This window comes from Euprymna scolopes, chromosome 6 (genome assembly GCF_053919585.1).
Source record: "Euprymna scolopes isolate OS-2025 chromosome 6, ASM5391958v1, whole genome shotgun sequence".
Lineage (NCBI taxonomy): Eukaryota > Metazoa > Mollusca > Cephalopoda > Sepiida > Sepiolidae > Euprymna > Euprymna scolopes.
In genome coordinates, this window is record NC_136487.1 from 3092501 (window position 1) to 3110664 (window position 18164).

At 31.5% G+C, this 18164-nt stretch overlaps 1 protein-coding gene across 5 annotated transcripts in view; it reads left to right on the forward strand.

Annotated features, from left to right (window-relative positions):
* Positions 1-18164, forward strand: part of LOC145277468 (pleckstrin homology domain-containing family G member 7-like) — an 817656-nt gene that overhangs the window by 495627 nt on the left and 303865 nt on the right. For all 5 annotated transcript variants that reach the window (XM_080128829.1, XM_080128830.1, XM_080128831.1 and 2 more), the window contains one exon: positions 13296-13409. In XM_080128829.1, the coding sequence (XP_079984955.1) occupies positions 13296-13409 (114 nt within the window). The remainder of the gene's footprint in view (positions 1-13295; positions 13410-18164) is intronic.

The window sequence follows — 18164 nt, forward strand, 5'->3', positions numbered from 1 at the left end:
TTACTTAACTCTTTGTTAAAATGTTTTATTTTGTTAAAAAAAAAATACCTTTACTAAAGTTATGGTTTTCAGTAGTAAATAAAAAACGCAAGAATTTATTTTTGTTTTTTTATATAAATAAAGCATCGTAATTTGTAACAATAAAAAATAATTTTTACAGGAACATTTCGAAAAAAAGCCCCTAAAGTCCGTATTAATGAATTCGATATAACTCTCACATACTATCAGGAAATTAAAGATTCAATTAGATTCCTATTTCAGTCACCTAAATTATTTAGGGTGAAATGAGTTTAGGAATTTATAGCCAAGCCTAAATATTTTTTTGCTTAAAAAAATAACATTAATACAGTAAGTTATGTAAAATTTTCATAGAATGCTCTGCTTTACGGTTGGTGTAAAAATGGAACGGAAATTTGAATTTCGTTCCCTTTTAAATTCGGTACATTTTTACATTACGTCCAACTCATCGTTCACATTCGACACGTCAACTTTTATAGCTTTTCAGGTATGCTGGCAAGGTTAGGGGTTTCTATTCCGAAAGCCGTTCTAACATGGGTAGATTGGTAGGTGTGTCAGAAATTTCGTGAAAAATAGTGAATAATTCCACCCCGTTTTTCCAAGCTTATAACTCCTCGAAAAATGTAACTCAATCCCTATTTTTTTTCAATTAAAGGAGCAAGGGCTAAGGTTTCATTAGAAAACAAAAAAAAACAAATAACGTGTTTTTTTAAACAGGTTTTAAACTTCGGACTTTACAGGTAAATTTCTAAAAACACTACTTTTTTGTTTTAAATTTGAATATATTATTTATTGACCTTTTCTCTTCAATTTGTGATATATAACACTTTAATGAGTAAATTAATTATTTACTTTTTAATAGACATTTCAAAATAGGAGGTGTGAATTATTCGACCCCCTGTCTTTCCAAGCTTATAACTCCTCGAAAAATGTAATTCAAGCCCTAATTTTTTTCAATTAAAGGAGCAAGGACCAAGGTTTCATTAAAAAACAAAAGAAAAAACAAACAACTTGGTTTTAAAAAAAAACTTCGAACTTTACAGGTAAATTTCTAAAAGACACTACTTTTTTGTTTTAAATTTGAATATATTATTTATTGACCTTTTCTCTTCAATTTGTGATATATAAAACTTTGGTGTGTAAATTAATTATTTACTTCTTACTAGACACTTGAAAATGGGGGGCGTGATTTAAAAAAAAACGTTTGTCTAAAATATTATATTCAGTTTATTGGAAAGAGCATAAAATTTCACATTGATCCTGAAAATATCGCTAAAATAGAATCAATAGAAACATTTTGATAGATTTTTAAAGTTTAAAATTTGAAAAATATTGAGTTCGTAAAATGCATTACTGTTTTTAAAAAATATATATTTCTATTACTTTTAAAACGACTTTAATAGTTTATTTTGGACGTATAATCCATAAAAAAATAAACAACCCACTTTTTAAAGAGAAATTACGAGTTTTTATATTTTATTCGCAGTTTCGTGATAGGGGTGTCAAAAATTCCTACAAAAATTCTGATACATCTACTAGATTGGAGTGTTTATTCCTTGTAAACGTACCCGACAACCTATAAATGTCGACATTTCCAATGTGAAAGCTGGACTTATGTAAAAATAACAAAAAGATATACTAAACTGACTTTTTCGTTTAAAAATTGAAGTATTTCCCTTTCGTTATTACCTTTTTTTAAAAATATTTTGTGTTTTATGTACATAAAGTAAAATTGTTGAATGTTACTGTCTTGATTATAATCGTTTGGCGGGCACAATTAAAAAATTAAGAAAGATTAAAACGGAATGAAATTTAAGTTTCCGTTCCATTTTTATAACAACCGTAAAACAGCGCATACTCAGCAAGTTTTATCGTAATTTATAAGCATAATGTTGAAACACTAAATCAGCATTTTATTTATTTTTCTGCATAATTAATGATGGAAGTATTTTTCTGTTTATTTTCTGAACATCTGTTAAAAAAATAATTTGTACATTCTCATGAAAAAAAGAATCAAACTTTTCTCTACATTCACATAACTATTTACAGTGTTCATGTAAAGCATTCATCTGTTCTTTTTATAATAAAAATTTCGTTTTCAAAGAGAAACGTTTAATTCCAAATTCCTTTTTTTAAAAAAGTACAACTTTTCCTGAAAAAAAACTTCCATCTAACAATTAATGATAAAAAATTAATCTTTTTTAGGGGAAAAAATAACTTTTAATGATTTTAAAATTTGCAAAAATAATAAAAGTAAATAAACGAACAAAATGCAATTTTTCTTGAGGAATGTGTTCCAGTTTAACAAACTGAGCCACAGCAACGTATGGCCGGCTACAGCTAGTATATATATATATATATATATATATATATATATATATATATATATATATATAATAAAAATAAAAGTTACAATAAGTCAGATATAAAAAGCTCAATAAAACCGAAAAGGAAATAGAGCTCATAATATGAACAAATGATTAATAAAATATGTTAAAAGACATCTTGAAAAAGAGTTAAAAACATATTTAATTTTAAAAATGGAAGCACAAGATTAGTGGATAGTCCTTAATCCGCGGAGTTTCGAAGAAATACTCTCCTTCTCATCAGAGGGCAGGAATTAGCAAAATGCAGGATCGGATTTTGCATATAAAAGTATTTAATAAAACTACAAGTAAGTCAAAGATCTTACTTGGTTAAAAAAAAGGGTGAGGTAAGGGGAACAGGAGGCAAAAGAAAAATTATAAAAAGATTTCACATGAATGGATAGTCCAGTGAAAGGTAAAAATCCAAAAATGGTAAAATCCAAAATGGTCGAATTTAAAATTTCAATCCAATGGGTAAATGGTCCAAAATCATCCAAAAGGCAGAGTTCCTTGGAAAAAAGCACAAATGGAATGAATTCCAGGTTATTAAAAGAAAAGTACTAGAGATAATATTTGAAACACGTCTGTCAAGGCTGGATGAATCAAAAAAATTAAGGCTTGAAAAAAAAAATCCACTAATCTTGTGCTTCCTTTTTTAAAATTAAATATGTTTTTAACTCTTTTTCAAGATGTCTTTTAACATGTTTTATTAATCATTTGTTCATATATATATATATATATATATATATATATATATATATATATATATATATATATATATATATACTGTAAAGAAGTGAACCATAGCGGAAATTCCGTCGACTAAAATAAGATGGAAAACGGGATGAGGAAAAGCAAAAAAATGGGGAAGTTACATGTAACAAATGTACAATTCAGTAAAATAAATAAGTCGATTAAATACAAGATCGTTAACATACACCCGAAGCGCTTTTCGTTCAGACTAATTTTCAAGCGTATAAATCTGAAAATTATTCTTTTTTTTTAATATTTGGTAGTGGGATGGAGTAACAGCGGAGAGGAGGTTAAAACAAAAACAAAAACAACTGTGACTACCCAAATAATTCTAATTGAAGATGCAAGACCGCACTCCTTTTTATCGACCAAGTGTTGGCCGATGGACGATTCTATAAATTGAGACTTTCTGGTGGTAGGTTGATGGTCTCGGATGAAGCGGGGAACATGTTGGGCGATTGTGACCAGAGGACGCTGGGTCGTCTTGCCTATATACCCGGCACCACACCGACATTGAAATGTATAAATAATATTGCTTGTTTAAGAGATAGGCAAGACATCCTTACGAAATGAGGGAAAGGCGGTTTTTGTGGAAAAAACAATACGGAGGGATAGAGCACCACAATTAGAAGACACCAGAGAGGAAATATTATCGCCAATAAGTTGGCCTTCAGGTCCAATTCAGGGTAACAAGGTATACCGGGAGTTTAGATGGACCATATTTTGGTAGCTCAGAAAAGGATTGAATTTTCTTATTAATAACTAAGTTAACTAATGGAGGTGGATATCCATTCATAATAAAAATCCTTTTAATGTTGTCAATTTCCAAATCAATAAAAGGCGGGGAACAAATAATAAGTGCGCGATGGGTTAGGCTTCTAATAAGATTAAGTTTCCTGGTTGGAGGTGTAAAGGAATCCCAACTGAGATAAAGACCAGTGAAAGTGGGTTTTCTATAAATAGATGTCATAAAGGAAAGCCCCCGTTTAGAAACTAACACATCAAGGAAAGGAAGGGAGTTATTTTTTTCCACCTCCATCGTAAATTTGAGAGAAGGGTGTAAATTATTTAATAAGTGGAAAAAGGGCACAGCTTCATCATGCGTTGCGAAACACGAAAAAGTGTCGTCAACATAACGCAGGTAAAATGCTGGTCTGGGGCACTTGTCAAACAGCGTCAGTTCTAAAAAGCCTACAAAAATATTGGCCAAAATTGGGCCAAGTGGAGATCCCATAGATAAACCGTCGAACTAGCGATACATCACATCGTTGAAACTAAAGGAAACAGACTTGGTAGCAAGTTCCATTAGTTCAACGAACACCGCCTCAGGAAAAGAGGAGAGGGGGCCAGGGTCTCTATAAAGAAAATCAGCACATATGTCAATGACCTCGTCAAGAGGGGCATTGGTAAACAAATTGCTAATGTTACATGTTACATGTAACTTCCCCCATGTTACATGCTAATGTTACATGTAACTTCCCCATTTTTCCGTTTCCTCACCACGTTTTCCATCTTATTTTAGTCGACTGAATTTCCGCTATGGTTCACTTCTTTACAATTATTCTTAAATTTTGCCAATCGAATAAAAGAGCTTCAGATTTTCTCTAAGCTTTTCTTTGTTACGACAAATTGGACGACTTATTGACGAGTAGATTTTGTCAATTGCCCATAAAAATCTGCTTTGTAACTTTAGATTTCTTTTCTTTTACGAGATGATCGTATTCGTATCTTAATGTTTCAATACCAGTGATATCACACCTCTCCAATAACTATTTTAAATGCGACTGTAAATCGAACGCACCCCGCTCATATAAAAGAATCGAGCTTATTGATATTCTTGGTACACGAATTTCACGTTTTGGCACTATACAGAAGAGTAGATAGAACAACAGTTTCATTAAATTAACTTTATTTTTTTAATTCAGAGACTTATTTAACATCTTGTCTAAAACATTAAACGTCCTCGAAACGTCATCCCTGGAAATGTTTATAAAAACTTTAGTGTAATTAACAAAGAAAACTTATAAGTTCTCATTTTATTCCCTTGCTTTCTCTTGTAGTTTCTTTAAACTGAAGATCATATCAACATGCCATCTTCAATACGGGAAATCCCATTAAGTGGTCCTGGATATGACCTTAAACTATATCCAGTGGTGAGGCCCCAGCTTGCGGGCTTTGGGGAGTGTGAAGCCACCCTTTAATTACCATTGCTCCCAGGTCCACTCTGCCCCGGAGTGGTAATACCTGTTAGGGTCCCAACTATGGGTTAAATAGAAACCGAGTTGAAAACAACAAATATATTCTATTAAAAAATATTTCTTTAAAATCTTTGGATTCGGCATTAAATAACCTGAAAAGGGTTGCTATGCTGTAAAACAACCAACCAACCAACCACATCAAGTGTCTGTGTGTATAGTTTTACAAATTGAATTATTGAGTTACAAGAGTTAAAATCTAATCAGCAACAGCTAAGAGAGAAATTCCTCTATAGTTATTTCACGCACATTTACATTCCTTGTACCTTATATATATATTAGAACCCAGATCAAACTAATAATAACCAAGTTAGTAATTCTCGTCCCATCAATATATTCTATCGCAACCAACTACACCACGAATTTAGATGAAAAGGTACCGAGTAATACAATACCTCGATATGTACCCCCCAGTTAATAATAATGAGATTCTATTTACAATTTACTATTAGAAATTAACAACTACTAATCTTATAATTAAAAACAACACTTTCCGGACAACAAAATCCATCGATGCATCCAATGTAGTCTATCAGATCAAATGCTCCTTGGGAGAATGCATCTTCAACACAAATAGCTACATTGAACACACGACTAATACACTGTCCAGATGATTGACCATACACCTTGCCGACACAAGTTAAATTTCCAACACCTAAAATAAGATGCCTGCTCACAGTCTCAGTTTGAAAAGGATCTAGTTGAAAAACAAAAATCCTCTATATGGATTCAAACGTTAAAAGATTTAAAATATCGGAGGCACTATATATAAAAACTTAACACCAAAAAAAAAGTATGTAGATTTTGAAAAGTAAGCTTATTAAGCAAAACAAATCCTTGCTATTTAACAACACTTTTCTGACTGAAAACATTACGCGTAAATACACAATATATATATATATATATATATATATATATGTATGTATGTATAACGATACGATCATAAAAATATAGATGTCTACACTGATGTATAATTATAGAATAAAATAGAGGGATTAAGTATGGACAGATGGATGTATTAGAAACAAAAGTTTTAAAAATATAGAGGAAGCGAATAAAATGAATAGAAAATCTAGAATATTTTATGTTTTTAGCCTCTTCAAGAGGTTCTAAGTGGCATCTCAAGAGGTAAATCCAATGACAGTCTGTCAATTACTAAAGAGAACCCGCATCGAATATTTTGATTGCATGCATGGGTATCGATGCTGCCTCGTGGGTGGATGTATTTATTCTGACAAAGATATTGTCTGCGATTCAAGCCCAATTATCCCTCGACAAATGTCCGCTATGTAGACTCGTCTGTAATTCTCTAAATAATACTGTAGAAGATGAAAACATATTTCTTTCACGCGTAATTGTATGCTCTCAAAATGGTTTATGTATCTTTATCAAAATACCGGGAACAATTAATAGCCTGTCAACATGCTGGTCGCATAGCAAAATAATACAAGTACTAGATTCTGATCACAGGGGTCTGAGCTCTATCTCCATATGTCCTATAATGATCAATAACTGAATAATAGCGTAATTACCGAATGTAAGAAATATTATTGAAGTTAAGATATTTTGGTTCGCATATTCTGTGTCTATCTGCTTCAAAGAATCTTACTAAAATGATTCTTTTGCACCTAGAAATAGTTGAGTATAGTAACCTAAGTTTTCAGAGAATAGCAATATCAATCGGGTAATAAAGCCAGTAAGTTTAAAGATTAAAGAAATCGGTTACATTATATTATGTATGCTAGTTGTTGTCGTAAGGGAGTTACGCGTTGCTGTTGAACTACCTATTGTCCTATATAATTCAATGAAGGTTTGTCTGTCTGTATAATTAAATGATCAATATATGTTTCAATTTATAAATAAAGAAAATTAACTAGCGACCTGTATATCGATCAATCTATTTTAAAAAGGCACACGAAAGCCTACGCATTCACAGATATATATATATATATATATATATATATATATATATATATATACAGATATATATATATATATCGCAAAAATGGTAATTAGTAAAAACCTGCAGAGAGTGCTCATTATTATCGCATATATATCTATATATATATATATATATATATATATATATATATATATATATATATACTAGCATTTCAGCCCGGCGTTGCCCGGGTGTTTGGATGTGTATGTTGAGCAAAAACAAAAGTGGTAGTAGGAAGGCAGGCTCGAACCCGTACCGCAAAGGAGGAAAAGAACAGGGTAAAACCTAATGTCTATGCTGCTACGACAAACCAGAAGCGACATTTTTTTTAATTAAGGCTAGAGAATCTAAAGGAGAGGATAACTTTAAAAAATATCGGCGAAAAAAGTGACCCCCCTCCTTCCCTGTAGAAAAGTGTCTAGTTGAAGGGCAAGATATTAATGTGTTTAGCCAATTTTTCGATATTTGTCGTATGAAAGGTCGAACTTTAAAACGATACTGATCTTGGTAAAATTCGTCGCCTGTATTGAAAGTTTAAGGCAGACATGCAAACAGACATACATACATACATTTATATATTGTTAATTAAAACTTTTCGACCCAAACTGATGAAAAAGCTTGCCCTATCTCTGAATGCCCTTTATGTAAAATTTCAAATATTTAGCCCAGAAATTGTCTGAGTAATTCGGAACAGACCGCAGAAGTCATTTTTTAAAATTTTGACCCCCGTTATGACCCCTTAAAATTTATAGTTTTTGGCTCAAATCAAGTTATTAAGTGAGATCCATGTCCAAGGAACCTATATCTAAAATTTCAAGTGCGTAGACCAAAAATTGTCGAAGGAGTTTGGTAGAGTTCTCAAAGGTCAAATCGTTGAACTTTGACCTCTTAATTGCCAAATTTCTGGGCAAAAACCAATCACATCGATTTTCCCAAATCTCAGTACCCTGTATATCAAATTTCGAGCCTGAAAACTAAAAATTGACAGAGTTATAGCGTAGGGAAATGTACACAGACACACACACACAGACACACACACACAGACCCGTTCACTTATATAGATAGATATATATGCATAAAATAGTTGTATCTATTGGTTTCCTAGATGTACATCCAATAAAAACTAGCGTGATTATTAAAAGCGGTCAATGCAGGATGGAGCCAGTATATAGTTTGTTTATTATACAAACATTACTGGTTACATATGTGCATACATGTTTCAGTGGAATTCCAATTAAGGATAGCACTTCATCAGACCAGTCAAAAAAAGAATCGATTCATTTTTGGTCTGACAAAATTTTGTATGATAAACTCTCTCTCTCTCTCTCTCTCTCTCTCTCTCTCTCTCTCTCTCTCTCTCTCTCTCTCTGTATATATATATATATATATATATATATATATATATATATATATATATATATATATATATGCGTGCGTGGTTGTTTTATTGCTTGAATATAGACGTTTAAAACAAGCAGGGTTAAAATAAACATTTTTAAAATATGATAAACATGTTACATCGTGAAATTTTATAGGCTAACAAAAAAACTCTGGTCAATTTTCTATTTGTGTAAAAATTAATTAACGGCATTTCAGCGAAAGTTTAATTTTTTAGTTTTATTATAAAATATATTAATTTACTGAAGTTTTAGTATTTGCAGTAATTTTATAGCATATGCATATAAAAGAAATAATATATGACGTTACATCAATCAGACTGTGGGTGTTTATGATTTTAAATCCAAATTTCTGGCCAAAAACCATATATATATATATATATATATATATATATATATATATATATATATATATATATATATATATAATAAAATAAAATTAAAATTAAAATTAAATTTACCAAAATGATCCAAGATGGTAAAATTAAATTATAATATAAATATTACAGAATTAATATTTATAAAGTTATCTCAGCCAGATGTAAAAGCTCGATAAAACCAAATAGGAGATAGAGCTTATAATACGAGCAAACAGTTAATAAAACATGTTAAAAACATTTTGAAAAAGAATTAAAACATGCAAAAGTATTTGATAAAACAAAAAGTAAGATCTTACTTGATAACAAAAAATGAAACAGAGGGAATATGGTGAAGAAAAAGGTAATTACACGTGAATGGATAGTCTGATGGAAGGTAAATAATCCAGTGACGGTAAAATCCAAATATATAACTTCAAGAAAGTTAAAATTCAATTCTGCATTTTGCTAATTACTACACTCTGATGAGAAGGAAAGTATTTCCTCGAAACTCCGCGGATTAAGGACTATCCACTTATCAAGTGTTTCCTTTTCAGATTAAATATGTTTTAACTCTTTTTCAAAGTGTTTTTTAACATGTTTTTTAACTGTTTGCTGGTATATATATATATATATATATATATATATATATATATATATATATATATGTATATATATATGTATGTATATATATATATATATATATATATATATTGAATAGCACAGAGTGTTCTTGTTTGATTATTTTTTTCTGTAGTTTTTCCATTCGACGAATGGTATTTTTGTCATTGCAGTCGAACCGGTGTATGAATGTTCCGAAATCTATTTCATTATTATATGTTATTCTTGCTAGTACTTTCGACATTTCATCTGTCGTCTTCAGGCAGTTTTTGATTTACAATGTTGTTGTTGTTGTACGCTTCGTTTTATTTATAGGTGGATTCGGGTTAAGAAAACATTTTAATTCATATGTTGAATAAAACCTGTCTGGTTTCACAATATGAACAATATGGCTGCGGGAACAAACGCACGATGTTGAGTCTTTTACGAATTTTTTTGCCTTATTTCAACATTATATTGCCTTGCATTTTTTCTAAGCAAAGAATTTATAATTTTTCTGAAGTGTATATGCACGAAAAGAGAAGGTATTGACAAAATAATTACTGTTTGTTTCTGCATAACGACATGGGTTAGTAAAATGTACCGGGAGTTTAAAATGCTGGAGTAGGTATTTTGCATAAAGGATGAATATTGAATCTTTGACTAAACTATATATATATATACATATATATATATATATATATATATAAGTGAAAGTGTCTGTGTATATGCCTGTGTGTGTACATTTCCCTACCAAATTACTCTGTCACGTTTCAGTCTACAGACTCGAGATTTGACATAAGGGGTATTGAGATTTGGGAAACTATTTTTAGTCGGTTTTTCGACCAAAAGTTGAGATACTAATGGGTCAAACTGTAACGAGTTGACATTTGAAAACTCTACCAAACTCCTACGCCAATTTTGGGTCTAAACATTTGAAATTTTACAAATTGACATGGATACAACTTTTTAATTTGATTCGAGTCCAAAACGATGAGAGGTCAAAATAGGGGGCAAAATTTAAAAAAAAATGTCGACCTTTGCGGCCTATACCGAAATACTCAACTAATTCTTGGTTTTAACATTTAGAATTTTTCAGGAAGTGTATTCAGACAGAGAGCAAATTTTTAATCGTTTTTGATACAAAATTTGGCTGCAAAAAGATTTGACTTTTGCAGTCTCTAAAACCTATTCAGCCAATTTTGAGTCTAAGCATTCTAATTTTATATAAAGAGTATACCGATATTCAGCAAGCTTTTTAATCAGTTTTGGTCGAGAATTTCGCTGCCAAGAAGTCAAAATTGAAGGAGCTGGTCTTTGCAAACTTTACCAAATACCTCTGCCAATTTTTGGTCTAAACACTTGAAATGCTAATGCAGGTTAACTGGACATTAGTCAAAATTTTAATATGTATTTACATATGCTCATAAAGTTATGAACAGTACATAGGGCACCAGCAAAACCGGACTGACATTCTAGTATATATATATATATATATATATATATATATATATATATATATATATATATATATATATATATATATATACCACAAGTCTGTTGTCGACTGTAACTGTAAAATATAGGTACGTGCAAAATGAATGCTGATGCTTAAAATGTATAAATATTTTGACCCCTCCCTTTATTAAAAATTCACTAAAAATCAGAAAATTAACCAATTTTAGTGCAATTTTCAGTATTTGTCGAAGAATAACCATGAAATATATTGAATCCATTATTTCCATTTAAATCTTCATGAAAATGTATTATGTTGCTTAAACAAAAATGCCATAACTAAAGGTATGGTTTTCTGTAGTCACGAAAACAAAATGAATAAATTTATTTTTGCTTGTTTTTATGAAAATAAAGCACCGTAAAATATAACAATTATAAAGAAATTATTCAATTTTTACAGGAATGTTACGAAAAATGCCCTGAAAGTATGTATTAATGAATTCGATTTAACTCGAAGATAAATTAATTTCTCGAACTACTGATATTATAATTGAATTGAGTATTGTTTATTTAATATTTTCACACAAAAAAGTTATAATTGCAAAAATATTTCTATTTTTTTTAAATTACAGGTTTCGCATAATTTTTATATGTAAGATTTTAATATTTTCCTTGTTTGGATAAATGTAAAACTTTCAGCGTAACATAATTTATAGATAATATTAACAACATAATTTTTATATAAAATTTAAAAAATTCAATTTAAAAGCAGGAACATAGAAAAATACTTAAATTAAAAAATGGTAATAATTATACAAACGTTCAGAATATGAATGTATGGAGGCACGTCTGGGGTAAAAAAGAAAACTAGCTTCCCCCTTCCTCCGTTCTAATTACATGACGTCATTTTCACATTTTTTCAGCTGGCTGAAATTTCAGGCTTCCGTATATTCCGTGTTTACACACTTCCGTTTGTAGCGATTTTGCTCTTCGCAAATCTTGCTTTTGGGGGCTAATAAAGCTACTTTGTGTACAAACAAGGTGTTTTTTTCATTTAATTCAATGTTTTAGGTCTTTACTAATTATCTTAGAAATAGACTCAGAAAACTAATATTTATCTTTTAAAGAATTTTTACAATGAATTTATTGAACTTCAAAATTTAGCTGAATTGTTTAGCTCGCCGTGAAAACATTTTTCATACGTTTTTTTTTCACGTATACAAATATTTTTTTCTTTTAGAAATTAACTTTAGTCTTTAATCTTTCAAATACAATAAAAAAAAATAGTCGGAAACATACAAAAATATGATAAATCGGCTTTCAAAACTTGGTCCTCCATCTGTAAGAAGTCCCCCGATCGCAGGTCACCGAATGTAACCCATGACCTCGTCGAAACTGCAATGGTCGTGATCGTCTTTCTCCGGGGAGCTGTTTACATGATTCTTCCGCGTTGCAGACCTCGTTTTCGGTTTCCTAGCTTTTCATGCAGGCCAAAGAAAACACACGCAGCTAGTTTCTAGTTTACGAAAAGTTAATTCACGCAATTAACAGGTGTTTTACATATGTACAATTGTTCCGCTCGATTACACCAGAAAACAGCCAGAAATGTTATGTTTCGTTCTCTACGGTGGCGACGGTGGACGGAAGGGGGTGTGGCGTCTCTCTTGGGTGTGTGTTCTTGTCTCGAGATTCAGCTCCAATCTGCTCCTCTCTGGCCCGGGCATTTGCTTATATATTGAGTAAAAGGGTTGGTAACATAGAAGTATTGTTTTTTTTTTAAATTTTTAATTACACCATGTATAACATAATTAAGTATGTGATCTGTCTATTTAAATTTAAAACACAAACACTCAGCTATTATTCTTTCGCGCAACATCTTTAAAACGTTGGCAATTTGTCAAACAGTTTCTTATCGAAATTTCAAATATTTGTATCAGGAATCTGAGACAACTCTCGGTAGACATTTTAAAGTTTATCCATGAAGTTCATTATTCTCGTGTGATGCTTTGAAATTGTGTTTGAAAGTTGCTGTTAGTGCGCACATCTTCTTAAACGCAGTCACACTTATATTTCAAGCCGTATTTAAACTTATATTTAAAAAATATGGGATGTATTTTTCATTACTTTCATGAAACCTATTCTTTTTATTGCAGCATTTAAGACGTGTAAGTTCTGGCAGCCTTACTAGTGGTTCGGATGAGAGCGAAGGTGAACCCTCTCCACCTTTATCTCGGCGAGGGAGACGGTCAGCTATTTACGATGCAAAGGTAACGTTTGATTTCCATATTTTTGAATCACACGAAACACCCCGCAAAAAATGTTTACATTTTGTAGAATACCCGTGAAAATATTAATAGTAAATTACATTCTGTTCTATATGTACCTGATATGAACGCTGTAAACTCTGGTCAACAGTGTTTTATCGTGAATGCCCATTCATAAATATATTTAAGAAATTAAGATAAAAATTCTTACTTGATACGTTGTGAATCTAAAACAGAAAAAACCAAAGATATAAATTAATATGAAAGTACAAAAGTTGAATATTTCTTTTTTAATTAATTACTTTAAATAAATTACATAAAAGCTTTCTCATTTTAGAAGGAAATGAGCTTTGATCTTGCATATTTGAAAGCTTGAGTTTATTTTCAAAATAAAAATAATTTATTGTGATTTACAACAATAATTTATTATTATAATAATTATTTGATATAATAAATCATTACTAACTTTTTTATATTTAATTAGAATATTTCAATTTTAATGATTCATAATTCCATTTTTTAATGTTTTATTGTATTTATTTAAAATTTATGCATTTCTGCATGTCAGGATTGGTTCTCTCTTTTAATTAAAATTGTTTGGATTCTTCTGATCACTGTTCTTTTTTTACATGGAGGTCACCACATCAAAGCCCGGAATCACTCGAGGATAAGGGTCATTGCGTATGCAGTAATATGATGGATAGTAGTAATCGTTAGTATTGAAGATTTGATAAAGCGATTAATCATGAATTTGTTTATGTTGGACTTGAATACATCCAAGTTGTAGTCAGGTGGGAAACGGGCAAACGGAAGAGAATTCCAAAGGCGTGCACTTCTAAGAATAAAGCTTTGTTCATGGAATCTACGTTTGGATTTAGGCACAGATATAGAGTGGGGAAAATTATTGTCAGTGGTTTCAACTAGACGGGTTTTATTAGTGTTTTTCTCACCACGTTTCGATTAATGGAACTTCATTGGTTTTGTCCTATCGAACTCGGGATATTTCAATCGAATTTGACAGTCTGTACGGAATTTGAAACAGAACTTTTTATTTAATCTATGAGAGTCGCATACTGTCGTTCAGTTAGCTTTGTTTTTATTGAACTCTTAACTGCCGAAAAGTGTCATGTAGAATCTAATTATACTATGCATTTTATCCCTTATCACAGTCTTCCCCCAAATCATGTCTTACAGAATGGGAGCATGCTACACCAGGAGATTAAATAAAGACTTTCGTTCGAAATTTGGTGTTGATTCCTAGGTTCGATTGAAATATTCATGAGTTCGACAAGATACATCTGAAAAAGGTCGGAGGTTACATCGGCCCACATATTCTAAAAAGAACACCCAAATGAGAAGAGTAGTTGAATAATCTAAATAGTACAAGCGTGTTGTTCTGTTTTCTTTTAATCATATAAAGCTGCAGAGAGAAAATATACTGTTAGGAATACAGTATTCTATCGACGGGAAGACTTATGTTCAAGTAATTTTTTATTTGCCGTTAACAAAAACTGTTTTGTAATGTCATATCAGGTTACATTATAATAGATTATATAAATTTCACCCGTATGTGTGTCTTTGTGTGTTAGTGTATGTCCATCAAAAACTTTTGTCATTCGCATTGAAACGACATGAACTGTTTAAAAGAACGATCTCCCGGAAAAATTAGAAAAAATCGTCAATTATTTAATATAGAAGTATCGTTTTGTTTGAGGGAAAACTTTGGTTTCAATGCTGTTTGTTAATCGCTCATGCAAACGGTCGGTTGGTTGTTTCATTTAAAAATGCAATATTTCCAACATCGTAACATGCATGTCGTCACGGTCCCGCCGGTAACGTGTTCATTTGTTAAAAGAAAAAGTCCTCTTTTCTTGTAAGTAAGAAAACCATTAAATAAGTAAAAATGAGATAAGATAGACGAGATTAGAACCTCGTAAGCAAGGTTCAGGAATACGGCCAGAAATGGAATTTACCCATTGTTTAGTTTTCACATAATATAGTTTAGATATGATGTTTAGAAAGGAATTTAATTATTCAATTCTTGTTATGAAAACGGAATTAAAATAAGGCCATATAGAAAGCGAACAATAGAAAATTAAAAAGATATTGAAAAATAAGTTAGTTAAAAAAAGTAGATTAGTAAGAATTCTTGTCTGCAGACATGTGAGAATCACGCATGTTCAGGCCACGTGAGTTCTCCACGTGAGTTCGATCACGGTTTTGGCAATGTGTGTGACGTCATGGCAGGAAATGGATTATCAATATAGTTGCTAGTTTTAGGAGACAGAAACAGAAATAGTCGGACAGACAGAGAGTTGGACAGACGAGAGACAGAGCTGACATCGTCAGAGAAGCAGAACCCCCCCTTGGAAGCGAAGGGTTAGAAAATTGTAATCATGTAGTCATCTTTGAATTCCTGGAACCAATCATCATTGCAAGCGGCCGAATGTAATAAAGAACACACCATATTTTGTAACTGCGTCTTCATTGTCGTCTATCTACCAAATTGAAGGTAATGTGAAATAATCATTAACATGAACTTTGTGTCCTCTCATCTTAATGGACTTTGTTCCCACTCTCATTTATAATGAAATTTGTGTATAAAAGATCTAAGAAATGTGTCCCCCTCCCTATCATAAGTAATGACTGTTCCCCCTTGTGTCGTCAGAACTGATAACCCTCCTCTCTAAGTATGTTATAAGAATATACAGAACTGTATAAATGTCTCTCTCTTCTAGGTCTCCCCTCATCAACTTGTATCCAATGTCTCTAAATATAACCTCCATCTATACAACACATTTACAAAGTCATGCAAGTTCGCGCCCAGTACGCGACATTTTTTTCTCTCCTATCTTTTAAAATTCTCAATTTTCTTACGTGCAAGCACAACGTTGTATGCTTTTGTTATTTTCTTTTTATAACATCATAAGATGGCACCCATCCTATTTTTTTTAATTAATCGTCTTTTACAACCTGGCAACGCTGGGTGCCCCCCTTCGCTTGTTTATAATAAAGTTAAAATGGTAACAGCATTAGAAAATGCTTTGGAATCACTGTTGTATAATGACTTCCGTGCTCAGCTAATTGAAAACCATTCAACGTTTAGCAGTATGCAGAAGCTTCACAATGCCATCTATTCGTCATCTCCACAATTTCCTGACCAACCGGATAATCAAAGAATAAACGTCTAGCGAGTTTTCATTGACACATGTCATGCATTTACAATTGTCTTCCTTGCTTAGTCATGATGACAAAAGTCTAAAAGGATTGCTCTAAGGCACAAGTATTCTATCTTACACGATTTTCTGCACGTTTTTTTCCATTAACATGTAATATATTCTCTTCTGTGCCCTTTACATGTTTATCATATTGTGATAGGAGAAACTGTAACTTCCTTTGTTAGATAAGTAAAAACCACAAGTAGTATATTGAAATCGACTCTGAAAGCGGATTCTTAATACATAAAAGATTCATATACTCATAATATTAACTTTAAGAGAGATGATCTATAGTAAAATGATGGAAAAATATGTTATATGCTATAAAAATGTACCTTTTTTTTACATTTTCACCCAAAACAAGGCACATTGCCGCTTTGGTGTAAGGGGCTACTATCAGGGGCATAAGCTACTGGGATACTATGTAGAGAGTTAGGCAACAAGATGTCGGTTCACATTACACTTGAACTTCTGTATGTCAGTAGAATTGGGGTTCTAGTTAAGAACTTCAATTACATATCATAATCATCCTGTTGCTATTTTAAGATTTAACAATCCTGTCAGAGTTTTAGTTTTTCTATTTTAGTAACTATTATTTATGATATATTTATCGTGGTTTTCCTCTCCCTTCCACGTTATATTGGAAATCTGGGCGATTTGGTTGAAAGTTTTGTGTGATAAAGCGCAGCGAACTAACTATTATGGTATCCGCTTAAAGCACAGTAATTGATTCATAAGAATGAATTAAGATTAATATGAACTTGTAACCACAATACCAAATTTACTCTAGAGATTATTTAAAAAAATATTTGGGCCAATCTGGCTGAAACGTTGTAGGGTAGTCACTTATGAAAAGATGCGGTCAACTAACTCTTTAGGTATCCGTTATATGACCAGGGACGTTTTAATAAGGACTAGTATTAATGCAAAAAATTAGCACAAATATAACCATATTCAAGAATTATTTTTTGGCATAAATCATTTATTGTAAGGGAACGGGTGATAACGTTTCCCTGTGTCAAACATAATATTGTCAATATCTTATGTTTCATAAAGGACAGAGCTTGTGTACGCAATTAGTATCGCTTTCTTCCGCATCTCAATACAAATAGAAAATGTCTCGCTTTAATCATTAACGTATCATTTGCGATTTCCTATCGTGTGATGCAATACTTTGAATTGTAAGTTTGAAATAAATTTTCGAATGCTTTAAAGAAAGCTTTCGTTTCGATTATTTAGTAAAATACAGTTGCGAAAATACTTTTACGCGGCTGAATCTAAATATTGTTACATTTCAACCACTTTACAAGAAAAAAAATAAAGTGATGAAACGTATCAACGCTAATGAGTCTCGTATTGAGAAAACATATGCGTTTCACGTAAACAAAAGCTTTTGCGTTCACACAGATGATGAAGAATGTTAGCATTAATTGAAATGCCAACAACTTTTCGTTTCATTATTTTTCGCCTCCTGTAAATTACAATGAGATATATCAACTGCCCGAAGATTCTTACTATGTTTTCTCCTCCCAGTATTTGT